General features: G+C 42.5%; 1 protein-coding gene across 2 annotated transcripts in view; it reads left to right on the forward strand.

Moving 5' to 3' along the window:
* The window catches only part of LOC124595593 (alpha-(1,3)-fucosyltransferase 7-like), a 333,813-nt gene that overhangs the window by 269,944 nt on the left and 35,937 nt on the right, over positions 1–27,932 (forward strand). For both annotated transcript variants that reach the window (XM_047134393.1, XM_047134392.1), the window contains exon 3: positions 16,815–16,960. In XM_047134393.1, the coding sequence (XP_046990349.1) occupies positions 16,815–16,960 (146 nt within the window). The remainder of the gene's footprint in view (positions 1–16,814; positions 16,961–27,932) is intronic.

Here is a 27,932-nt window from a genome sequence, read left to right on the forward strand (position 1 = left end):
GTAGGATCGTGTGTATCTGTCCGCAAGAGACAGTCGTCAGACGGCGTCTGTCGGCGTTTCTAGTGCTTGCGAGGTAAACGGTGCTTCCGGACGTACATCTCCATGTTAGAATGTGAGTGTAGATCCGACTTCTCTGGACCTTCCGAGACCAAAGGCTGTGTTGACACGACTCGTGGATCAGTATCCATCCGCTCATTCTGCGGCGGCAGTTGCCATTCGGGGTTATCTGGCATCTCCCCCTGCAGTGCGCGGGCGGTATGTGCCCCGTCAATAACGTGTCGGTCTGTCTGCAGTGGTAACCTGTCCCGATCAACACCGCCAGGCATCGTAGGTGCCGTCACTTGTTCATACGTAATTGGTAGGATCGAAGGAGGAAACTGTACCTCTCTGCCCGATAGAATGTAGGTGATCTGCCACTGCAAACAATCAGATCGAACATGACACTCCTCTCCGTATCCTGAACATGAGCACAGTTGTCCATCGTAGATGATAATTGTGCGACAACCGGCAATGTTTAGGTATGAAGGAACATGCTTCGTTCTGACCCGTCTTACTCCTCTGAGTACAGGATACGTTATAAATGTCTGCCACTACAGTCATGTGGTTAACGACAGTCCTGTACGGCTTAAGAGTGGAGATAACGGAATCGGCGGGTTCTCAAAAGGTAGCTGGGAAATCCGGAGGTTTCTCGCGCCCAGGCATGCAAGTTCAACAGTAAAAGTGCCGATATGTCCATCTGAGTGCCTAAACTGCAGTTTGAGGGCAACATCAGTAATAATCTTTGTGCACGCTTCTTCGTTAATCATTTACGATACTGGTCGTGATCGAAAAGAGAATACCAGTGATATCCTGTGGATCTAGATTTAGTTCATCACGCAAGAAGTTTTATACTTCAAATGCTCGCGGCCGTGGTTATTCTGCCTGGGGCGTAACCTTGATAGTGTTCTTCCTATAGGAGTTCGTCATGTTACTTCCATGAACTTCTAGTACGAGACTCGCGCTCGTGGAAAGTAAACAAACTCGCGTACGCCACCACACGGGCTGAACGCGAAGCATACATCCTTACCGCTCCGTCGCTGATAGCTAACTGCCACTGAGCCACCTTGGCACATCGATTCACACAACTGTACGGATTACCCTGGTAGGCCTCCCTCCTCAATCCAACTTCTCACTTCCCCAGTCTACTTTAAATTCCACCTTATACGCGAACGATATACATAAAATTATATCTGTTTGAGGCCAGTAAAGTCTCTGAAATTATGTCATTATATTTGTACAAGTACCTGCATCTGGGTTTCAGGCTGGACCCCCCCTCCCCCTTTCCAGAAGATGGAGATCCTTCGCAATTTGGTTCGTGTGTAAGGGGAAATTTAAAGTAGACTGGGGCGGCAGCGTGAATTTGGATGGAGGAGGGAGGTGTGCCAGGGTAGTCCGTACAGTAATGTGAACTGCTGTGCCAAGGTGGCTTAATGGCTATCGCACCTGCATAGTAAGCAGAAGACCTGGCTGCGATTCCTGGACTTGGTACAAATCTTCATTCGCCGCTTCAGTCTATGCACATAAAAGGAAAAATAATTCGTTGTATTGTATATTCGTTAAGTCATAATATTTCATTTGTACGTTGGCAATACCAGTCTTTTCCACCAACTTCCGTATTCGCGGGCTTCTTATCGCGATCACACAGTGATGAAACCCATTACGCTTCCAGTCTCTAAAACAAAAGACATAAAAAAGTCTCATGTGGAAACACTTTGGCCCAGCATGGGAAGATAATCAGTCACTGCAGTTTTACAGTAATATTAGTTTGTAAAACGGCTTACACTGCTGTGAGATTTCCGTCACAGTCTCTGAAGTTTAAGTCAATGGTTCACGTGAAATCCCTCATACTGTAATCTAAATGAGAACAAATTGAACAATGATAACAACAATATTACTCACTATGGGTGAGCAGTGTCCATCATAATAGTGATTCTAATAATCTTCTTGATTATTTGCAAATTTTTCCTTCTTATCGTATTTTAAGATCTAAGTGAATTACAAACTTTTGGTCAGAAATATACTATTTCGATTCTCCTCAGTTTTCTGATGTTCTTTCTGATATGTTATTCCCCAATTTGTATTGAAATTCCTTTGTTGATGCTATAAAGAAAAGTAATTACAAAGTCACTATTTTCATTTAATTGCTTTATTCACAACTTTTTGAGATTAAAAAGAGTACAGTTTTATGAAAAAGAATATAATTTTAGAAATTTGCGGCGAAAACAGTCAAGTCAGAAATTAAATTAACAAAATTGGGGTTCCTTTCGAATTACTGGTAGATTTTACAAAACATTAGAAACAACATTAAACCATTAAGGATGTAACTGTTAAATAAAAACGTTTGTGACCATCATTTTTGTGCCTCTAAGAGGTCTTTCGTCCATATTGAAAAATATGCCTTCAGCGACTTGGCCACATTTGATACTTGAGGCATCAACTACTACATTTCGTAAAGCAATGTTTGGATATATCTTTTTATGTGTTTTGTTACTAAATATGGCACTAACACATTACTTATTTTCAGTAGGCCTACATGACTGAAACTAACATTACGTTACTTATCATGTTTCCAATCACAAGGTATCAATGTGATCCGTAGCTTATCGAAACCACTTCACATTAATGAAAACACTCCTATTCCCAAGATATATAACACAATGAATTTTTGAACGTTTCCTAAGTACTTCTCCTTTTCACGCTTCTTGTGCAGCTCACATGTGCTGAGAGAGAAGTTAGTGCCAACCCTAAGATATTCCACTTGAAAGTCCTACCTCTTCACAATACTATTTGATCATTCGCATTTTCGAAGTGTACATATTTCTTGAGACGATAGTACTGCCTCTTTTTCTGGAACAAATAATACGTTAAGACTTTTAACGAGCAGAGGTACTGCAAGATACATTGTGAACAACTTGCAAAGATTTGACTCATACACGCTCTTAAACAAGGGTAATCTTAGTATTTGAAAGCAAACTTCAAGTAATTCAGAAGAATAAAGTATCTCAGAAGGCATTATACGTCTTAAACAGATAGCAGCTATGCGGAATGATATGACTTCATGATAATGTTCAAATGTCAGTGCTGTCAAGTAGCAGTATCTTCAGCTTTGTCTCTTCTGGAATAATTACTTCTTTTCTTTTGACTGTAGCAACTCATGAAATGACGGACAAAAACAGGAATTACAGCAGTGTTGAATACAAACAAACATTTGTGGCAACTTTAAAATTCTATTTTAAAGTTAAGGCAACTAAATAAACCTGATCACTAATCTGTTGCAAATTTTGGCTAAATAAATAGAACGTTCATGCGTATGGCTGCAGCGATCTGGAACAAACACGTTTAGTTCATAAATGCTCTGACCAATTGCGTAACGTTGAACAGTATAGACATTGCTTACACGATCTTCATACCAGAAATGTGAACTGCTGACCATTCACTCGTCAGGGATCATAGTCAGATGTCAGCAGCGGGATTACTACAAATACGGCTACTGAACTGCCGCTTCTTGCTTCGCACACGACAACTGACTTACGAAGATAACGGCAAGTGGCATAACTTGATTTCTCAGAAACTTTGCTTAGTGCAAGAGGAGTCAAAATAAGCGAATACGTGTCTCGATTTATTCGTATATACACGACCATTTCTGAGAAAACGACAGTCAAAGTTTTATAGACATAATCTCAGCTGAAATGGTGGCACAGTGACTAGTGTCGCGGTTTTTCATTTCTTGCCACCCGTGTTCGACATCCAATTATTGTTTTTATTTGTTTTATTTTTGTTGTTTTCATTTAACTACCCACGTCCGCAGAAGGTTATTACACGAACGTTTCTTATCAAGTTAGGAGACACAAAGTCGTTATAGTAACTGTAAAACTACTACTAGGTTTCACAATAAGTGTCATACATTTATCATATAGAAAATGTTTCATAAGTGATGCTCAATATTCAGGGATATGACAGGAATGATTATTAGAAACAAAAAGGTCAAATGAACTTGGACTCCAAAACGCGTACCTTAAGAGCTATAAGCAGTTCTTGATCTTCGACAGTGTGAAACAAATCTCTTCTACTGCAAGCTCTTTGCTTTCCTTATTTTGAGATATGGTAGTATGGACCAAAACAAGAAAAACTATCCAGTAAATATGTGCTCTAACATGCATGCCTTAAGAGCTATGAGCACTTGTTTATCTTCGCTGCTTTGAAACACAACTCTTCTAATGAACAAGTGCTCATAACTTTTAAGGTATGCATTTTAGAGCACATGTTTACTTGACATTTTTGTTGTTTTTTGGTCCATACTACCACTTCCCAAAATAAGGAAAGCAAAGAGCTGGCAGTAGAAGAGATTTGTTTCACAGTGTCGGAGATCAATAATTGCTCATAGCTCTTACGGTACGCGTTTTAGAACACATGTTTACCCGACTTTTTTGTTTCGAATGACCATTCCTGTCATATCTTTGAATATTGACCATCACTTCTGACAGTGTGCGTGGTGTTTCCAAGGGTTACAATTTTTTTTAAATTCCCATGTTTTTATATTTCATTCTTATATCAATTCTTACATTAGTTCTTACATTTTATTCTTACGTTTATTCTTCAGAAAGATTTTGTGCATTCCCTTGTATGATACCGATCGTAGTAACGTTAGAAACATAGAAATTCCGAACATCTCGACCATCTGATGTAGGCACGTATGCCACAGTGACATTTCTTCGTATGAATCTCAGTCAGAATAGACACGTCGTTATCATTGCTGAAGATTTGGCGCGTTAACAATGATTTCGTGAGAAACCACGCATAACGGATCATTTTTCCAAAAACTGGAGCTTGCAAATGACTGATTCAAAATACACTGTAGGTATTTCACCGAAAACAATTCGTTTAGTAATCTTCTACAGACATGGGTGGATAAATGAAAAATAAAATAAATGATAGGTTTCCGAACACGGGGCGCAAATGTGTGAAGCCGCGACATTGGCAACTATACCATTGCTTTGGTGGCACTGTTTACTCCTTAAACGGAATATAAACTAACTTAAAAACTTTGACGGTCCTTTTCTCGGAAACGGTCGAGTATCGATGAATAACTGAAACACGTGTTCGGTTATTTTGACTCCTCTTCCTCTGAGCGAAGTTTCTGAGAAATCTGGTTATGGCACATGCCGTATTTCCTCGTTAGTACGTTCGACCTCGAGTACTGCTTATTCTGAAATGCCTCTAAGCGTGGCCACCAACCTTAGCGCAACATATTAACTGGGTTTCCCTAATTTTGTTGTACATGAGCATATTCAAATATTTACGAAAGTACTACTTACTCAGGGCAAGATCACAAATCCTAGAAATCATACAATCTCGGTGATACATGTTTTGGATCTTTACGCTGTCTCAGTCACAAAAAAAGAATAATTCATACAAATACCTGGAATATTGCGCAAAGACTGCATATATCAGTAGACAGAACATCTCTCGAAATTTAAATTCGTAAGAATCACAATGTCGTAGTTGCAGAAAGCATAGCCAGGGATCAGGGCGTGTGCAGGAATAATTTGTCTGGAGCCCGAGGAAATCGACGTCACATGCGGGCAACCTTATGGGGAGGGCAACCGCAGCTCAGACATATTATGAATAACAATAACAACACTGAGCCCTCAATAACCGTTCCAATTGTCATAAAAATTAGAAATAAAAAGTCAAGAATGATGAATGTCCAAAAGCTGAATGTCTGTATGAAGGTGCTTTATTCGCAGCTGCTGGTTTCATGTCAGTATAGACACATCTTCAGGTTTATCTGTCAAAAATACAAATCACTGTGTGAAATTTTTGAAATGGTATAAATACAAAACTATAGTGTTGACACTCAACAAGAAACAACGACGAGTACTCGCAATGGTTATATTTCCATAATATAGATGGACTACTACGGAGTCACAGCATTCGGGAAGTTATCCAGCGTAAAAAGTCAAGCCACAGTGGTGGGTTGTAATAAAATTGAGTGCACCCAAAAAATCCGTGTAAAAATGTACAAAGCATGACTACTGAATGCGTCAGGCCTAGACAAAAGAGGGAGGAAAACTAATAATTACTGTGCGAGGTATAAAATGCCTAAAAATAACTAACGTCTAGGGAAAGTACTTATAGTAAATATTACCCCAAAAATAATATTGCAGTACGGAGCCAAAACGTTGAGAATTTCTAAAAAGAACTTACTTCTAGACAGAGTGCTATAAGTACACGGGAAATATTATCCCAATAATAATAATCCAGTACGGAGCCAAAACGTCGTGAATGGAAGAAATCTGAAAAATAGCTTACCGTATAACACCACGTGGGGTATATTGTAAGATCCGGGGAACACCAACTGCATAAAGCCAATGAAGTATAACTCAAAATCCCTCGGAATGTGCGTAATTTCGTCGTTCTGACAACCGGATGAAGTGCTGCAAGCAGCCCGTGCAGGCTAGCAATGCACTGGAAGGCGGAAGGCCTCGTTGGCTAAGAGGCAACCAAACTAAACATACGAGCGCTGCAAGGAGGAAATCATAACTAGGAAAACAACCGAAGCCTGGGAACCATATTACATAACTTTAAAAATCCATAGTTTATTGTAGGTATTAATGAAAAATAATCATCAGTACTTCAATATTCTAAAATTACCAACGGAGTAGTATTAGGGTATTAAACGGTTGCTAAATTGATCTTAAAATCATCCTAATCGCTACTGGTGACAATTCAAATTGAATAGTGTCTCAGTTCAATCTGATTATTCAGAGTTGAACCTGGGGCTCGCTTTAATATCTTCGTGATATGTATTTCTACCAAAACATTTAAAGCATTTCCTTTTGTTTCCTTAAACATAATAAGGAAATTTTTCTTAACATTCGATATAGAATGACCAGTTTCGTTCAGATGAGCTGAGCTAGCTGATTTAGGGCCGGCAAGGTTTAGTTTTTCTTTAAACCGTATCTTAAAACAGGGCCCAATCTGACCTACATACTGTATTTCTGGGTGCAGTCATTGCAAGCAGTTGTAACGCCGGAAATGCATATCCTCCTATTTCCATCTATTGTACTATTATTTTTTTTCCTTGTTTTGTTACCTCAAGATATGACATTTCTGTCTCTTTATATATTGTAATTGTTTTACTGTTTGTATATATATATTTATGCACTTATGTCGATGTATAATTGCTTTGTTTCGTAAATATTATTTGTATTTTTACGCTGGGTCTTGCCTGGGGAAAACTGCTATCGAACGATTACATCGATGGGTCGTGTGAAGGATCAAAGTGTGTAGGATCTTTGGTAGTGTTAACTCTGCCGCGTGGAGCGCGGGCAGAGGGAGTCTGGCTGGAGTAGCGAGTGGAGCAGGTGTGTTGTGTGTAGCTCCCGCGAGTTGCCGCGCTTTCGGGGTTTGGCAGCATGTAATTGCGCTCGACTTGCGATAATAGTTTCTGACATGGTGTCGCGGACAGGAAGCATTAGCTGGCGCACATCAAGAGCCCGTTTCGTCTGGTGACCGTGTTGAGAAGAAGGCGCGCCAACATCCAGCTTCTGCAACAGCGACGGCCGACAATGAGTGACTGTCGCCACCTCCTCGATCGACGGCTTCAAACCTTCCATCAACCAACAAGGAAGACTGGAAGCACGTAAAGTTCTATAACTGTATGGCAGACCTCAGCTTTTCAAATTGTTCCATTTGCCTCGCAAAATTACAGCAACTTAGCATGAACCTTTGTTGTTCATTGTCCCAATTGCATTACCAAGCAGGGTCCCTTCCTTTTCCGAAATCAACCCGAGTGTCGTTGAAATTCAGATGCCAGCATTAAAGTACAATCATTCCATTTCACTGCTTTAATTTCAAAGTTCAGTTTAAGTATTCATAGCTGGCTACAATATTTAGATTACGCAAGCACAAATTAAGAGTGCGAGTTTAGTTACCGTATTTTAGCTTACCTGTGACTGCAGCTCAGCTTGGTACGTACTAAATCTTACTATTGTTAATTGTTCAGAATCATTTAATTCAAGTTCAAAGCTAAATCTCTTATTTCTAAATTGCGTAGATTCAAGTAGCTTTTGAAATGATTGTTGAGGTAGTCCAAGACTAACCGTATTTTACTGAATTTCGATGTGCTTAAGAAAGAAAGCTTCTTATTAATTTCAGTCACTAAATTAACTTTCAGTTTTCCGGTTTTATTAATTCTTTTGCTAAATTAAGTCAGAGTGCAGCGAAAGTTATTACTTCTGACAAACTTTCAGTTTTCACACTACACATGTCAACCTTCAGTTGCCACGCTTCTAGTGCTAATTACATGTGTATTTACCTTTCTTTTTCAGTTACTATAGTAATTGTCCTTAGGACTGGCGACCGTAATTTCCCCCAAATCTCAAATATCTAATTACTGCTAGTTAATTGTTAACGTAACGGCCGCACATTTACTTTCTTCATTAACTTTACCCCTTTTCAAAATTAATTTCCACCAGTTTCATTTGCATTTTTCCTTTCATTTAGAGGTAACCCTTTCCTCCCTCTTTACCGACAGATTAACTTCAGTGACGATTGCTTTTTCCCAAATTTCCATTAGGTACACGCGGTTTAATTTATCACTGTCATTAAGGTCGATAAGTGAGGGGGAGGTTACACGTGGCGACCTGGTGACAGGACAATCTTCGGATTTGAGGTTGTTCTGGACACGAATTTTGTATGTTGCAAATCTCGTAACAAAGTACTGGTTACGAAATGGTCGATACGTCAGCGAGAATATTAGTGTGAGGAATCCTAATTAGATTTGAGATTTGTTATTTATATTGAAAATTATTAAAATGAGTGAAGGCAACAATTGCCAAAATTTGGTAGACTTGGATACGGAACAATCGGTCGAACAGTGGGAAACGCGCACCGCGGTACCCATTGTTCAGGGGCAGGCGGTTAGCATGAAAGACGCGACCGCCGAAACGCAACAAAGAGCAGAAATGGAATTCCAAACTTTAGAAAATGTTTCGGAATCGGAAGTGAAAATCAAATCTGAATCCCTTGATGACGAATACGGGGGGGCAATTAAAGAGGAAGCCGCTACGGAAGTAAAACCGGTAGTTTCCGGGAATTTAACTGATTTATTGAACGTTTTGATTAACGAAATCAAGAGTCAATCGGCCAAGCAAGAAGATCAGGCTGCCAAGCAAGAAGCTCAGGCTGCCAAACAAGAAGCTCAGGCTGCCAAGCAAGAAGCTCAGGCTGCCAAGCAAGAAGCTCAGTCTGAAAAATTTGAACGGATGCTAGACAATCAGAACAAAGCTATTAACGTTGTTATCAACAATGTTGGAGTTGTTAACACAAAAGTTGATAAAATCAAAGAAGATATTGTTGTAATTAATACCGAAATCGGTAATCTTAAACAGGAAATGATAGGCGTTCAGGCGGAAATTGCGAGCATAAATACTCGTTTTAATTCCGAAATTAGCAGAATCGAAAAAAGTGTAGGAGAATCAGTTGCTCCGATCATCGAGAATAAGGTGACGGAACAAATTCAATTAGTGAAAAAAGAGGATCAAAAGAAGGTGGAAACTTTAAAGGCTTTAGTATCCGAAGTAGATACCAAAGTGACGAAGCAGGCTAATACCTGCGAAGAGAAAAAAAAGGGAAGTAGAAACGCTTGCGACAACCACTTGCCAAGTAATTACGAGAGTGTTGGAATTAGAAAAGAAACTTGACGAAAAACAGAGCTATGTGCCAATCTATGCACATAGTTCGGAATTGTTGACGAAAGAGGAGCGGTTCGACCCCTTGAAAAAAGGCGGTATACACGCGACGGATTTCATTAAGAATTGTGAAAGAGTTTTACCCAGATCGTGGACTGATGAGAGAAAAATTAATGCGATTATTGATGTGTTGGCTGGTGATGCCAAGCGTTGGGGCTTAAACCTCAACATTACGAACCTGACTTTTGACGAATTTAAAAATTTGTTTCTGGCTGAATACTGGTCAGAGCAAAAACAGCAAAGTGTCTGGCACGAATTTGTCGTATCGAGGCCTTTCGATGCGAATTCGCGCGGTTCGATGAAGGAGTTTTGTGAGGGCTGGATCCGCAAGTTGGAATACTTGCGTGATCCCCGCACGGAATCCGAAATAGTCTGGGAACTCTACAAAAAGCTTCCAGATGATACAAAACGCTACGTAGGAAGCAATTACAGGACAATAAATGATTTCGTGGAAAGAGTGGAGGACGAGGACAATTGGCGCAATAATCGCGACAGTGGTAGAGGCCGTGGTAACAACAACGGGTACCACAGCAACCACAACAACGATAACCATGGGAATAACGCATACCGCAACCATGGCAGCAATAACAATAATGGTTCGGACCGTAATAACAATCGGTACAATGCAAATAATAACAAGAATGACGGAAACCAGTACCATACTAACGTGATACGGGCTTCACAGAATAGTAATAACGCCAGAGGGTGTGATCAGCCGCCTCAGCAGCATCCGAGGAGCGTATCTGCTGGGACGAGACAGGGAAACCATTAGCCGCGCCGGTGAGGGGCCGACCGGGTGTGGAGAAATTTTGGCGGCCCAATAACAGGAGAAAACTCAGGTGTCGTCGTTATGAAAATTCCGTATGGAATAATCAACGGCGGGAGAGTGTGCCAGTGTTAAGAGAAAGAAGTGCGCCCACAAGTAGTAGATCAGCTGTAGACACGGCAGTAGAAAATACATTCACTGTCAGTGAGAACAATTTAAGTAGTGTTCCGGAAATCGATTATAAAGTGGCAGCTGTAACACCCACAGAGGAACTGGAGATTGAGTTTAAGAATGATTCGCAAGTGTTGAGAGAATATCAGATGTCGGATAAAACGTCCGTCATCGAGCGAGGGGATGCAGAGAGGGATGAGGTCTGGTTAAGGCAGTTCGGTCGCTTATACGACGAACTAAGAGATTATAAGGGCCTGTATGGGGGAAGTGTTTATGGGGAGCGCGTGCAGGATTTTCCGCGTCTCGTCCCGCAGGAAGATAGTGTTTGTGAAATGATAGAAAGTTCTGGCCCTAACCGGCAGACTTTACCAGACATAGTTGATGTTAATGGGGAGCACGAGCAAGATTCGTCGTGTCTCGTCCCACAAGAGTTGGATGTTGAAGTAATAACGGAAAGTTCTGGCCCTAACCGGCAGACCTTACCGAAAGTCGTAGTGGTAGAAGTAGCCGACCCATCCGACGCAAACCTCCAGTTTAAACATTGCGAGAGTATTAAGGAGAAAGATTACGAAAATTTTAGTGATAGCCGGACACAATTGGTAGAAAAGCACATAGATTACAGCGTGTATGAGGTTAGAGCTGACATTATACGGTCAGATGATAGCAGTGTGGGTTGCGCAGATCTAGAAGAAGTAATTGCAGATACTACTGGGCATATTTCTCCAGGTAGATTGGCAGATGAGATCAGTCTGACTAAAGAGGAATCAACGAAGGTGACAATTAGTGAACTGATAGCAAAGCAACGCTCACTAGTTGACGAGTTACAGGAAAAGGTTTCGGTATTGGAGGCGAAGCTACAGACTAAGCCTCAGGACAGACGTGTTGAAATTAAAACTGTATGTGAACAGAGGCTGAAAAAGCCGCCAGATAAGCCGAATTTAGGATCAAAGCCGGATGGTTTTTTCTGGAATGACCTGGATATAGACGAGGATTTACTGTGGGAACATAAAGAAACAGTCGAGGACAAGTGTAGACAGATAGTAGTGTCTGTTAATATGCACGACCTACAACTAAACGTGTTGATTGACACCGGTGCAGAATTGAGTGCTGTATCTGGGAAAATATTTGAGTTACTGAAAGACAGCCCTGGTATCGTAGTTATGCCAGTAACAGGAGTGAAAATTATCGGTGCTACTGGGAAGGCCAGTAAACCGGTCACAAAACAGATTTTTGTCAACTTCGAGATATGTGGGGCACGATTTGAACAAGAGTTTGTAGTCGTGCCAGACTTAACTACGGAAGTAATTATCGGGTTAGATTGGCTATTAAAGTACCGCGCAGTGATTAATTGCGAAAGAAAAACTTTGACATGTACGTCCCAAGATAAAACAATAGTAGTTAGTTTTGACGAGGCAGGAGACGGTGTGCATAGGCAATACCAGCCTATACACATTGTTAACTGGCCGGATGGTATTGACGTAGGTATGAATCTGAACTACTGTAATGTGAAGAACCTCGGCATTGACAAAAGTGTAGAAAGTGAATTGGAAGAGATAATCAAATTCCCTCCACGGATTGACATTAGTATTGGTGTGAAAAAAGATCGTTTGCGAGAAGTAATGAAGCTAAACGCCGATGCTCGCATACGTCGTCATGACGCTAAAGCGCGTTTTGCTAAGTTTGCAATCGGAGACTTAGTACTTGTAAAAGCTCATGAGAAATCGAGCGAGATAGACAATGAAATCTCTAAATTTAAGTTTGTTTATAATGGACCATATAAAGTCATTGGTATACCTCACACAAATGCTTATTGCTTAGAGTATCCAAGCTCTGGAAAACTATTAGGTATACGGAACATTGTAGACTTGAAATTGTACCGACCTAGGATCGATTAATACCACACAATGGGTAATTTATACAGCACGTAAAATAGAGTGTAAGATTTAACGATTTGCTAGATTGCCATGTTTTTGACTGACCAAGGTCATTAAAGAAGTTGTAATTAATAAGTAATTAATTTTGATTAATCAATTTAATTTTAATCAATTTAATCATGATCTAATCAACTGAAAAATCCAAGCTGCTAGTTTAAGTTTTCAGCTGAGTCACAGTAGATTAAGGAATGTAAATATGATTTTGTAAATAGCTGTAAGATTTCATAAATATGTGATTTACTAGTCATTGCCGATGTACTTGAACGCTGTTTTAAGTTTCAGGCTAGTACATGCGTGTGATGATGGACAGTGTTGAGTTATCCACTGCGATAGTGTTTATGGACTCCTTGAGATTACTCGGTAGTGAGTTTTTCCGAAAGAATTCAGTGAAACGGACGTTCTGGAAATGCCGTTACAAGGGCGAGTGAGATCAAGCGTGCCGCACAGGCGGGTGCAACAATACTGGCGAGGCGGAGTCGCTGTCGGCTCTTCTGCCGCTGTCGGCTCTTGTGCCGCTCTCGGCATTCTTTGTACTTGCGAGTACGAAAGGCGGAATAGTTTTTCTTCCCGGACAGCTGATGTGAAAGAATTCTGCTGTTAATATTTATGTTTTTGTCTATCTGCTGTACATTATTTTCTTGTTTAGCGTTAAATAGGTTCTCGTGACGAGAATATTAATTATGAAAAGGTTATATAAAATGTGTAGTCTATTTAATTATTTATTTGCGTATTTTGATCTACCTGTTTTTATGACCATGCACTCTAATTAATTTTGCAAATAGTATTCCATTTCTCATAGTGTTACGAATTTTAATGATTTTGGAGTAGCTAAACCATTTTCTATATTTTCTATGAATTTTAATATGTTGTCAACCTGTTTTATTTTGTGCAAGATGACAGAGTGGAATAAGATTAGGAGTGTCTCCACTCAATTATTATGGTCTAAAAATTGATTTTTGGTTAATTAGACGAATGCTAAATTTTGTTGATGTTTTGAGCATATGCATTTCCGCTGATTCTTTTTTGGGACATTTTCTGAGTCTGTTTACGTTACACGAACATCCTCAGACAATGTGGGGCACGTGTAACGCCGGAAATGCATATCCTCCTATTTCCATCTATTGTTCTATTTTTTCCCTTGTTTTGTTACCTCAAGATATGACATTTCTGTCTCTTTATATATTGTAATTGTTTTACTGTTTGTATATATATATTTATGCACCTATGTCGATGTATAATTGGTTTGTTTCGTAAATATTATTTGTATTTTTACGCTGGGTCTTGCCTAGGGAAAACTGCTATCGAACGATTACATCGATGGGTCGTGTGAAGAATCAAAGTGTGTAGGATCTTTGATAGTGTTAACTCTGCCGCGTGGAGCGCGGGCAGAGGGAGTCTGGCTGGAGTAGCGAGTGGAGCAGGTGTGTTGTGTGTAGCTCCCGCGAGTTGCCGCGCTTTCGGGGTTTGGCAGCATGTAATTGCGCTCGACTTGCGATAATAGTTTCTGACATGGTGTCGCGGACGGGAAGCATTAGCTGGCGCACATCAAGAGCCCGTTTCGTCTGGTGACCGTGTTGAGAAGAAAGCGTGCCAACATCCAGCTTCTGCAACAGCGACGGCCGACAATGAGTGACTGTCGCCACCTCCTCGATCGACGGCTTCAAACCTTCCATCAACCAACAAGGAAGACTGGAAGCACGTAAAGTTCTATAACTGTATGGCAGACCTCAGCTTTTCAAATTGTTCCATTTGCCTCGCAAAATTACAGCAACTTAGCATGAACCTTTGTTGTTCATTGTCCCAATTGCATTACCAAGCAGGGTCCCTTCCTTTTCCGAAATCAACCCGAGTGTCGTTGAAATTCAGATGCCAGCATTAAAGTACAATCATTCCATTTCACTGCTTTAATTTCAAAGTTCAGTTTAAGTATTCATAGCTGGCTACAATATTTAGATTACGCAAGCACAAATTAAGAGTGCGAGTTTAGTTACCGTATTTTAGCTTACCTGTGACTGCAGCTCAGCTTGGTACGTACTAAATCTTACTATTGTTAATTGTTCAGAATCATTTAATTCAAGTTCAAAGCTAAATCTCTTATTTCTAAATTGCGTAGATTCAAGTAGCTTTTGAAATGATTGTTGAGGTAGTCCAAGACTAACCGTATTTTACTGAATTTCGATGTGCTTAAGAAAGAAAGCTTCTTATTAATTTCAGTCACTAAATTAACTTTCAGTTTTCCGGTTTTATTAATTCTTTTGCTAAATTAAGTCAGAGTGCAGCGAAAGTTATTACTTCTGACAAACTTTCAGTTTTCACACTACACGTGTCAACCTTCAGTTGCCACGCTTCTAGTGCTAATTACATGTGTATTTACCTTTCTTTTTCAGTTACTATAGTAATTGTCCTTAGGACTGGCGACCGTAATTTCCCCCAAATCTCAAATATCTAATTACCGCTAGTTAATTGTTAACGTAACGGCCGCACATTTACTTTCTTCATTAACTTTACCCCTTTTCAAAATTAATTTCCACCAGTTTCATTTGCATTTTTCCTTTCATTTAGATGTAACCCTTTCCTCCCTCTTTACCGACAGATTAACTTCAGTGACGATTGCTTTTTCCCAAATTTCCATTAGGTACACGCGGTTTAATTTTTCACTGTCATTAAGGTCGATAAGTGAGGGGGAGGTTACACAGTCTCATGAACCCCAGGCCTGCGTGTAAAACTGTACCAGTTGCACTTGTTACGTGTTCTAGCTACTCGAGATAATGAACTCCGTTCCAACGTTTGCAGTGAGTTGTAGTGGCTACTGGAGAACGACGGTTTTTCACAGAAGTAGGTTTTTTAATGAAAAAGCCACGTTTCGTGCGTGTGGAAAAGTGAATCGTCCTAATGTGCGTGTTTATTTCACTGAACATCCGCACGAGATTGCGGAACGCGTTTGTGCTTCATCAGAAGTTAAGATCTTTTGTCCCATGTCTCCTTCAAAAGTTTGTGTACCATTTTTCTTTGCGGAGGAAACTGCGACTGATTTTTTTGTATCTGGTCATGTTGCACCACTGGCTTATGCCGAAATTACAGCAAGACAGTTGACACTTCATTTTGCAACAAGACAGTGCTCCACCACTCTTTCTTTCAGACATTCATGATCACCCCAGTGCCGAACTTCCTCAGCGTTGGGTCTGGCGTGCTTCCCATCATGAATCATGACTCTCCTTTTCTTCTATGTCTCCCACTCTCCTCCTTTCACTGGAATTAACTCCACGTGATTTCCTCTTAGGATATTATGTCAAAGATCGAGTATGCCTGCCTCCACTGCCAAATCATTTGGAAAAGTTGCAAGAAATGATAAATAATGATGTCGTTGATCTAAGCTGTGAGGTGCTGGGTCTTGTATGGCAAGACTGTGACTAGCAAATTGAAGTTTTGCCTCGTCACAAGTGCCCTTATTCATTACATGTAATGTGAGTCAAACACTTGGGAAGTAACTCTATCCACTTTTTCTTCTTTCACTACTGCCGTCGTCCCGCTTTGCGCAGTGTCGGCGGGTTTTAAAGACGGATTGGGATGGTTAACGATTGAGCAGTGGCCGGTTGCCGTTCTTGCCGCCACCCGAAACCCCCCGGGACGGAATTAGTGTACCCCAGCTATCTGCGTCTAGTGTAATTCAAGAGAGTGGGAATGTGTTTCAAATGTCTGCGAGTCGTGTAACGAAGGTGGAACGTGGGGACTAGCCCGGTATTCACCTCTGGGTGTGTGGAAAACGGCCTAAAAACCACATCGAGGCTGGCCGGCACACCGGCCCTCGTTGTTAATCCGCCAGGCGGATTCGAACCTGGGCCGGTGCGCCTATAGGAGTCCAGGAAGCAGCAGCAGTGCATTAGCGATCTCAGCTAACCTGGCGGGTGGTAGTAGCTCTATCCACTGATGGGTGTTTTCTTCTGGGTGTATGTAGTTTTCGCTTTCTGAAAGCCTGAATGTACTTACGACCAACGCTGTACAAGTACAATAGAAAGTTATACGAGTATACTGAAATTATGTATTTAAAAATAAGCAGATATGTGGTATTTGTATGTGTCTGACAGTGTAGCTACGTTGCAAACTGCTAAAGGAACAAAGTTTAGAGGGCTCCGTGTGGTGTGTGTTCAGATCGGCCAGATGTCAGAGCTGGGCCGGCTGTTGTTCGTGGACCCGTCGCTGCGGCCACCGCCACGCCCCCGCAACTTCACCATACTGGTGTGGAGGCACGGCAAGCTGCTCGAGAGGAGACACCTCCGCCGCTTCGGCGACCGCAAGTGAGTCATCAGATACTACCATTTAGATCAGTACTAGTTTCCTTTCCTCTAGAAGTAGTTCCTCGCACACCTTCCCACCTCTCTGTCCATCATCTCCTTCTCTGTGTCTCTCTCTATCGAACTCTTGCTCCCCCCCCCCCCCCCCCCCACCCCCCTCCTGTCTGTCCATATTCTCCTCTGTCCATCTGCTCCTTTCCCTCTGTTCATCTCCTTCTTCTCCCCTTCTCTGTCCATTTCCACCTCCCCCTTTCCCTCTCTTTCTCCTCCTTTTTCTGTCCATCTCCTCCTCTTTCTTTTCTCTGTCCAGATCTCCTCTCCCCCTCTCTGTCCATCTCCTCCTATTCTCTTTCTGTGAATTTCTCCTTCCCCTTCTCTCTGTCGTGCACGTCGTCCCCTATCTCTGTCCATCTCCTCCATCTTCCTTTCCATAAGTCCATCTTCCCCCTTCTCTCTCCGCGTTGTCACCCCTACACCAGTAAGACGTTGCTGGTTCTTACCCTCAAAGTATTTCTTTTCAGATAGTTACTGGTACGTGTACCAAGTTTGGTTGGAAACGAGCCAGGACTTTAGGAGGAGCTTTTCCCCAGTGGCGTTGCCGGTGTACCCATATATAATACATATTTAACATAATTTAGTGCGTATTTTTACACATATCTCACCTGCATATCTAGCTGTTTTTGCCCTGCAGTTTCATTTTCCCATACGACGTCATATCTCCTGCATTATTTGTTGTGAAAAGATACATTTTTCTAGGTACACTATTCGCCATATGCGAATGTCGTCTGCGAAAAGTGTTGCAAATAGAGTTAGTAGCAGATACGTAGTAAAATATAACGTCATTCTTGATGTAACAATTTTTACGCTACTTAGTATTTTATGAACTATGTATCATACAGTGATATATTTTTGTACATTCAGAAGACTATTTGGATACCTCCTGCGAAATGTGTTGTGAATAGAGCTGGTAACACAGAAGCAATAAATTAAAAATCATGCATGATGCGGCAGTTTTTTCTCGAAAGTGAGTGTTTCACGTCAAATCTCCTAAACTATGTGTCGTACAGTGGTTCCTTTTTGCAGGTACACTGAACGGGGCCAATTCACTCCGAGAGGGCTTCCTGGGCCAAGCGCCGAATGCTTACGCATTTCCACGATCAGGAAATGACTCCTGGTTCGTCGATACGTTGCAATCGCCTTTCGAACCTAACTCCTCCTCCTTTATCGTGCAGCGTGGCCTCTCGGAAGAAGAAGTGTCTACAAGACGAAGTCTGATTATCGGAGTTGCAATATTTCTTTGACTGCCAGTGGTTCGGTCTCGCTGTACTTAGAAAATTCTTCTTACGAACTTAGACTCTAACTTTTCTGTACTGGACTCTGTTTGATGTTGGAGGTGTTTTTTCTATCAGACGTTTCCCTTATACTAAATGTGTTGCGAACTTCGAACAGATTTAGTGAAGACCTTTACTCACAACAGTGTTTTATATTAAGTGTGCCAAGATTTAGTTCAGTACCTAGTTTTCCTCATTACCAGACAGTGGATTGTGTTTGTGTGTGTGTGTGTGTGTGTGTGTGTGTGTGTGTGTGTGTGTGTGTGTTTGTGTGTTTGTGTGTTTGTGTGTATTTGTGTTCTAGTTAGAAAAGTTTATTTAGACTTCTTTCAATTAAGATTGCTCAGAATCTTGAAAACTTGTTTTCTCCTCCCAATGGTTGAAGGATTATTTGTGTCTACTCAACGGGGCTTACTTTTGTTCACGACTCCCAAGACTGTGTTCATCTTTATTTAAATAATCGTTTGTTTGTTTTATATTATGGCCTGTTTAATTGTGGCCTGCGTGTGGTGGATTCATCAATTGGCCATGAGGATAAAGTTTAGTGTCGTTTGTCAGTGCATTTTGATGTTGTCGTCTCTTGTCTCGTCCGCCGTACATTAACTGGCAACGAGGTAAAAGGGGTTGTTTGCTTTTCCAGTGTGTCTCTCGCCAAGATATATAGTGCGTTTTCGTGTCGTTTTTTTCCTGTTGTCCTGTGGCTTTAGAGGCGTCCCATCTTCTACTGTTGATCACTTCTGTTTCGGAATTTCACTTCGTTCGTTGACAGTGGAGATTTTGTGGGAGCTTCTTGTAGTTTATGTGACTTTCGACTTGTTTATGTTAGTTTACGTCACCAGTGTCCGTTACATTTGCATCCCGATTTTGAATCAGTGCGTCGTGTGCCTAATCGGGTTTGCCTGCTTCACTGAAACAGCTGTCGATCTTCTCCTTCTGGTGCGACTGTTGGCACACACAACGCCGTCTTTGGACTTGTTGGCTTGTTGTCCCATGATGTGGCAGCTGCCCGTCGAAGTTGCTCTCCTGACATCGCTGCAGTTGACGGTTTCTGGCTCAGCACACTAACCAACGGCCGGCAGTTTCGTGAGCCGCGACCGACCGCAACCACCAGTGCTGTCTCTCGTTTCTGGCGTAGCACCACAGCCCTCGGACAGCATTCTGCTGCTAGCTGGTTCCCCGGCGCCGTCACAGTCACTCCGCCAGAGTCATCTGCCGCCGGACTGCACCGTCGCCGTCTCTTTCTGTGGACACTGCGCCGCCGTCCTTATATGTTTCTGCACTGCCTTGGGGTTTCTCCTCTCGGTGTTCCGTATGTCAACACGTAGTCCAGTCCCTTCCTATTCACTGTACTTACTTTCTGTTCCTACTGTGCCTAGTTTATGCACTCCATGTGTTTATGTCTCCCACGTGGTTCTGTACAACAATGTTTTATATCAAGTGCTTCCGCAGAGCAACTTTTTATCTTACATGTTTGTGCACGACAATTTATCATCCCTTGCGGTATTGCACAGTTCGTATCCTTCTCACTTGCTTTGGAGAACTTCCCTCTCTGCGTTTTTCGGCCATCCGTGTCCAGTCTGTCACTGTTCTGGTATGATCTCCTTCCAGATTGGCTTCGGGAAGCCTGCCAAATGGCCACTGCCTATCTTACCAGTCGCTCCAGGCCTGCCTATCCATCTTTTTGGCCGTGGACAGCAGACGTCCTGGACGCCGTAGCCGCAGGTCTTGGCCTGCCTGCTTGCCGACGCTATGCTCATCGCACTTAGGCAGCTTGCAGGTCCAGACACCATCTGCGGACATCACACAGTCTTCCACCTTCTCGCTTCAGTGGGAGGTGGGAGAGGTCCAGTGAGCCGTGGGGAGGGGGGGGGGGGGAGGGGTGCGGTGGCATGCTAGATATCCTGCGCCAAGGGCACCACGCACACATAGTCGTTCGGGTTGCCGCAAGCCCATCCGCTTCGGAGCAGACCCCTTGGGACCTAGGAACTCTGGAATTCCACGGCCAGGTCAGCAGATGGAGCCAACAGCATGCTGGCCAAGCCGCCAGATGCCGATCAAAGCGCCAGCAAAGACTGATGGTATCGTGTACCTCTTTCTCACGCCAGCCACGTGACAGAAAGGAGAACAGACCATATTCTGGCGCCGAGGGCTGTACTTAAGGCCGAGGCACGGCCCTTAGGAGAGGGCATTGGGGGGGGGGGGGGGGGGGGAGAGGAGGGGGCAATTCTCTCTGAGCGGGCTTCCTGGGCCAGCTGCAGAATGTTTATGCATTTCCATATTCAGGAAGTCGTCGCTACGCTGCAATCGCCGTCCGAACCGCCTCCTCGACCTGGATCCTGCAGCGTGGCCCCTCTGAAGAAGAAGCGGCCCCGTCCGGAAATCTGATTATCAGAATCGTAATATTTCTGTGAGTGCCTGTAATTCGGCCTCGCCGGACTTGGATAAATTCTTGTTTGGAATTAGAGTCTAACTGTTCTGCACCAGACTCTGTTTTATGTTGGAGGTGTTTAGACTTTCTGTCCGACTTGGTCCTTATACTAAATGTGTTGTGAACTTAGTACAATACCCATTTTTTCTCATTTCCAGACAGTGGACTGTTTTTTTCTGGAGGAGGTTCTACACAGAAAAGTTTATCTGGTCTTTCTTTAATGAAGATTTCTCAGAACCTTGAAAACTGGTTTTCTCCTTTCAAGGGGATGAAGGATTGTCTGTGTTTACCCAGCGGGGCTTATTTTTGTTCATCATCCACAAGACTTGTCTGTAATAAGTTGTGTTGTGTTATTCATCATATAAGTAAACTTTTGTTTGTTTGATGTACCTGGGATGTTTACTTGGGAGCAATAAATCATTTTCTGTTATGATGTGTCGCCCAGGACGATATCTCAATGTTTTGGCAGCAAATAGGAATGGCCATTTAATGAAAAAGCGTCTGTATAGTTATTCTCTGGTTTAAGTGATTCTCAAGGTAAGGCAGCAAGTTAGGTGTCTCAGTTGTTGCCGGCCTCTGTGGCCGAGCGGTTCTAGGCGCATCAGTCTGTAACCGCGCGACCGCTACGGTCGCAGGTTCGAATCCTGCCTCGGGCATGGATGTCTGTGATGTCTTTAGCTTAGTTAGGTTTAAGTAGTTCTAAGTTCTAGGGGGCTGATGACCTCAGATGTTTAAGTCCCATAGTGCTCAGAGCCATTTGAACCATCTCAGTTCTAAATACTCAGTAAGGGTTGGGGTTTGATTCCCGGTTCAGCGATACAGATTCCGATCTGCATTTTTTGCCTGAAGCAGTTATGATATAACGATCGGTTTGCTTTTCTAGAAAAGAAGCCATAGATTCCTTGCTCTGTCTTTGTCCTGTGCAGGCTTCTGTTGTATCTGTACTGGCCTCGTCCTCGACGAAACGTCAAGCTCTAAACGGCATTCCTTATTCAGCAATGAGTATTGTAAATGTTTATACCATTACCCTAGTATTGTATTTTTCATTAATATCATGAGTTAGATGATATAATTTATTTACAATACTGAAAATTCATGGTACTTCCTTCTATACATACCAGAGTCCAGAGTAACTTACGTTGCTCTTGTTGCGATCTTCAGCCTGAATACTGGGCTGGTGCTATAGTCTGTGCTGTGCAAGCCTGTCCATCTTCTAATAAGATCTGCAACCTACATCCATTTCAACATACGTACTGTACAAAATATTTGATCAAGTGAACTTCCACAACTGTGGAACATATTTGTAGAATTCCACTTCATTAGTAATTTCTTCATTCATTCCGCGACCGGTTTGGAAGGATAAAGCTTCATGTTCAGGTGCTATTAAATAATGGAAATATAAATGTGTCTGGACCATCTGCACTATTCACTTCCGCATCGTGTTGTCAAGGTGGGCGCTGTGATTGCCAGTCTTACGCTCCCATGCGCTTGTTTGTTGTTTGACGTGGGTGTAACCACCCACTCTCCCATGACTGACTGGCCCGACCGCTACACGTTTATGTTCCTCTAATTATCTGGCGGCACCTGAAGACGAAAGCTTTATCTTTCCAAAACGGTCATCCAGTAAATTAAGAAATTATTGTTTACTGTATTCATGCCTAGCTTTCCCTGTACAATTATTCTTATCCCACTCTTCTCTCTCCACTACCAAACTGACTAATCCTCGATGCCATAGGATGTGTCCTATCAACCACATCCCTTTTTTAATAAGTAAATTTCTTTTTCCCTCATTTCTATTCAATACTTCCTTATTAGTTACTCGATATACGCTTTAATCATCAGCATTCGTCTGTCGCTTTTAGTCCCTTATCGTCTGAAATGCTTATCTTGGGTTATAATTCCATATAAGACTACATTCCAGACAAATATCTCCAGAAAAGTCTTCCTGAAATCAAAATTTATATTAGATGTAATAAATACCTGTTTTCCAAAAACGATTTTATTTCTGTCGCCAGTCTACATTTTATATCCTCTCTGCTTCGCCCATCAACGGTTATTTTGCTCCCTCAAACGCAAAACTCTTTTATTGCTCTTGGAATCTCATTTCCTAATCAAATTCCCTCAGCATCCCATCACCCTTGTTTTAGTCTTGTTGCTGTTCGTCTTACAACCCCTTTTCAAGACACTGTTCATATCGTTCAGCTGCTCTTCCAAGTTTGTCCTGTGTCTGCCAGAATTATAATATCAGCAGCAAACGCCAAAGTTTTTATTTGCTCCTTGAGCTGTAACTCCGTTTCCAAATTTCTCCTTCGTTTCATTTACTACTTGCGTAACGTAAAAATCGAAAAACACCGGGGAGATGCTGCAATCCCATCTCACTCCCTTCTCAACTTCTGCTTCTGTTTTATGACCGTCGACAGTTATAACTGCAGTCTGGTTTCTGCACATAAATGACTTTTCCCTCCTTGTATTTTATCCCTGCTGCCTTCAGAATTCCAAAATATTCCTCAAAATCTACAAATGCTATAAACGTACGATTAGCCTACCTTTTAAGATGTGTTGTAGGATCAGTATAATCTCGCGTATCCCCGCTTTTCTGCGGAATCCAATCTGATATATCATATTTTCCAATCGATTTGTGAATAATTCGTATCAGTATTTTGCAATTGTGATTTACTAAAGTGATGGTTCGGCGGCATTCGTGTATGTAAAAAAAATGTTTCAAATGGCTCTGTGCACTATGAGACTTAACTTCTGAGGTCATCAGTCCCCTAGAACTTAGAACTACTTAAACCTAACTAACCTAAGGACATCACACACATCCATGCCCGAGGCAGGATTCGAACCTGCGACCGTAGAGGTCGCGCGGTTCCAGACTGAAGCGCCTAGAACCGCTCGGCCACTCCTGCCGGCCGTGTATGTCGGCACCTGCATGTTTTTGGAATTGTATTTATTACATTCTTATTGAAGTCTGAGGCTTCTTCCCTTGTCTCATCTATCTTCCATACCTGGTGGAATAATTTTGTCTGATTAGTTCTCCCAAGGATGTCGTCTACTCCAGGCGTCTTGTTCCAGCTTAGGACTTTCAGTGCTGTGTTAAATTCTTCTCACAGTTATTGAGTTTTCTCAACATGAGAAATTAGAAGGAGCGATCTGTTTTACTTCGTAAAAAAAGAACTTCCTATAGCCAATATCGCATAAATTCTTTTTTACTTTCGACTAATGGTTTCGACTGACTTTGATATCTTCTTCTCCCTTCAAAATTTTTGTTACAGTACATGTTCGTTGTTAGTAAGAACCCCCATGCCATGTTGCGATATTAGTGGATAAAATGTAGCACTTCATATAAAGGTTTGAAAGAAATATAACATTTATAATTAAAAAGCATCTTATGTGTGATCTGAGGTTTCCCGGCGCACGGAAATCTTGAAAATTTCTGTGGTATTCAGCCGGATGACGTCGTCCAACAGGCGCGATATTTCGCCAAGCCAACTTCTTGCCAACTTCAGGTGTTATTGGAATCTGATTAATTTCTGATGGATGCCGACTTTATGTAATCTTTATCCCCCTCCCGCGCCTCCGTCTTAAGCGCTTCCGTGCGTACGTTGCCGGTGGTGAGGGAAGTGCTGCGCCGGGTTTTGGAGGAAGCGTGGCGCTCCGCGACAGATCGTGGGCAGCAGTCCTTCCGTGGCAATGGCCGCGTGGGGAACTCTACCGCCATGGTGACAATGCGTCTTCTTCTTCAGGTGTTCTGACAGGGGCGAGTTTCCGTGTTCAAATGTGTGTGAAATCGTATGGGACTTAACTGCTAAGGTCATCAGTCCCTAAGCTTACACACTACTTAATCTATATTATCCTAAGGACAAACACACACACCAATGCCCGAGGGAGGACTCGAACCTCTGCCGGGACCAGCCGCACAGTACATGACTGTAGCGCCTAGACCGCTCGGCTAATCCCGCGCGGCGATTTCCGTGTAGACTGTCACTGTATTTTAATCATTCTCATGGCCTTGCATAACTGGAAACCGCTGTCTTTCTTATTAGCTCGTTATGCGGCCGGATCTCCACTGCCTCTTTGAGGATACCGTCCCAGAAGGTGTTCTATTGCTGTAATAGCTTTGTGCCATCGTAGTTCATGTCATGTCCATGTGAGATGTAGTACTCTGCCACGGCGGACTTGGTCGGCTGTGCGTTGTCTTCATGGCATTTATGTTCACAGCATCTCTCCTGTACAGTCCAGATGGTCTGGCCTACATACATTTTCCGGCACTGGAAAGGGTGCGGGAAACTCCCTGTTTTCTGAATCCTAAGTCGTCCTTGACTGATCCAAATAACGTCTTCGTTTTGGATGGGGGGCGAAACACGCACTTGACATTGTATTTTAGGAGTATTCTTCCGACCTTTGCCGATGTGTTCCCCACGTATGGTTTAATCGCCGTCACAGCCGGCCTGTCTTCTTCCTGGGAAGGCTGCGGTATTGGCTTCTTCGGTCTTAAGGCGGTTGTTACAACCGTTCGTGCGGAACACGGCCTGTAAGTGCTGCAATTCAGCTGTTAGGCTGTCACGGTCCGAGACTTCGCGTGCTTTGTGCACCAGTGTGCTCAGGACTCCCTCTCACTGTGAACAAGCATGACAGCTGGAGGCATGCAAGTAAAAATCTGAATGTGTCGGCTTACGGTAGACACTGTGTCTTAGTGTGGCATCTGGTCTTCGCCTGACGAGCATCTAGAAATGGAAGCTAGTTGTTTCCTTCTACCTCCATTGTGAACTTGATACTCTGGTGCAGCAAGTCAGATGCTGCAGCAAGTCTTGAAGGCGATGTCGTCCGTGCCACCAAATTACAAATATCTCATCTACATATCGAAATAAGGAAGAGGGTTTGTAGACTGGCGACTCGAGAGATTCTTCTTCAAAAGCCTCCATAAACATATTGGCCACTACTGGTGATAGCGGACAGCTTATCGCTACTCCATCTGTTTCTTCATAGTAGTTCCCGTCGAACAGAGAGTAAGTTTATGTAAGCACGAATTCCTAACTTTCGTTACCGCTGGTCCGAATTTTTCTCCTACGAGTCTTAGGGAGTCTCTTATAGGTACCCCAGTAAAGAGGGATAGCACGTCAAAGCTCAGCATGAGGTCTTCTCGGGCCAGTCGGAAGTTCTGGAGCTGCTGGACGAAATGCGCCGAGTTTCTAATGTGGTGCTCACATTTGCCCACAAAGGGACTGAGCATCGACGTCAGGTGTTTTGCTAATTCGTATGTTGGTGCTCCAATGTTGCTTACAATCGGGCGAAGAGACATTCCTTCCTTATGGACTTAGGTAGTCCGTAAGGTCTAGGAGGCGCAGCTGCTCGCGGACGAAGTTTCTTCTCCGTTTTATTGTCTGCGAAGGTGTTCTGATGAGGCTCAATGGAAAAAAAAGAGGCATCTTGTGCGTATGGCCATGCCCGTATATGTAGCGCCCACAGATGATTGTTAAGTCTTCTCGCAGGATCATATCTCCCATTTCATCTTCATATCTTCCGTTTACCTTTCTGCAATAATGGCTTCAAGGTTATTTCTAATTAATTCTTCCACCCTCCAGCTTTCTCTTCTTTATTCAGTAGTGGCTTGTCATCCGAATTCTTTACATCATTTAGCTGCTATTCTTTTCTTCGAAGGTCCCTTTAATTTGTTATAGGTGGCGTATACAATCCCCCTATCCATGCATTCTCCTACAGTCGCCTCTGCTGGTGCTCTTGTTTTACACATCTGTATTACCTTTCGCCTGGTTCATTTGCTGAATTTTTATATTTTCTCCTTCAATCATTTATATTCAATATCTTCTATACTATACAGGAATTTCTGCTAGAGCTTGTCTCCTGTAATCGTGTGCTGCCTTCAATATTTCATCTATCGAAGTTGCCATTTAGTCTTTTGTCGTATTCCTTTCCTCCGTTTCAGTCCTTCGTTCTCTATCGCTCTCTCTGAAATTCTTAACAACCCCTGCTTCTTTCATTTTATTCACGTCTCGTCTCCTTATTTTCCTATCTTTTCCCTCTAAATGATGGCACCATTTTAACCACCGTAGGCTTTCAGTTTTATTCCTTTAATGCACTATACATATAAATTACATTACTGGCCAGTTTCGGCCTTAGGCCATTATCGACTGTTTGATATTGGCGAATTGTCTATCACATTTAAAAATTTTGTCTCGTGTTACGTGGGGAAAGACGTTCCCAGACGTACACATGTCGAATGTTACAAATTTGGTCTTGTATATATCAATCAGCGTACAAGAACAACTTTCACAACACTTAATGTACGAAGAACCCAATTAACAGGAAGCTTACTAGCCTTTGCACATTCATTTAAGAGTACACCGTGTACTTTCCACACTCATACATACATATAACAGATTTGCATGAACCATTCAGCATGCACAAAGTTTGTGCAAAAATTGTGCCAATAATTCTTAATCTAGAGAAAGAGGAATCGAAAATGGACAATTGTGCTCACATTTTAACCAACACTGATAATGATACAGAATTTTTACGCCGCGTGATTACTTGTGGTGAATCATAGGTTTTTATTAACTACGATTCTGAAACAAAGTCTTAAGCGATGCATTGGAAGCGCCCATCTTTATTTTTTTAGGTTCACTGGGTCCGCGAAAATTGTTCGTGAACAAGTAAGGAAAAAGACTCGACTTGTGGTTCAAAAATGGCTCTGAGCACCATGGGACTTAACTGCTGAGGTCATCAGTCCCCTATAACTTAGAACTACTTAAACCTAATTAACCTAAGGACATCACACACATCCATGCCCGAGGCAGGATTCGAACCTGCGACCATAGCGGTCGCGCGTTTCCGAACTGAAGCGCCTAGAACCGCTCGACCACTCCGGCCGGCTCGATTTGTGGAACGGAAAGTCTTGGATGCTTCAATAACACAATGCGCCAGCCCATTCTGCCTTGCCTGTAAAGGCGTCCTTTACGAAATATGCGGCATCACACGTCGTATTCGCCCACCTGCCCCCCCTCTGTGCCGGCCGGGTTGCCCGAACGGTTCTAGGCGCTACAGTCTGAAACCGCACGACCGCTACGATCGCAGGTTCGAATCCTGCCTCGGACATGGATGTGTGTGATGTCCTTAGGTTAGTTAGGTTTAAGTAGTTCTAAGTTCTATGGGACTGATGACCTCAGCAGGTAAGTCCCATAGTGCTCAGAGCCATTTG

This window comes from Schistocerca americana, chromosome 2 (assembly GCF_021461395.2).
Source record: "Schistocerca americana isolate TAMUIC-IGC-003095 chromosome 2, iqSchAmer2.1, whole genome shotgun sequence".
Lineage (NCBI taxonomy): Eukaryota > Metazoa > Arthropoda > Insecta > Orthoptera > Acrididae > Schistocerca > Schistocerca americana.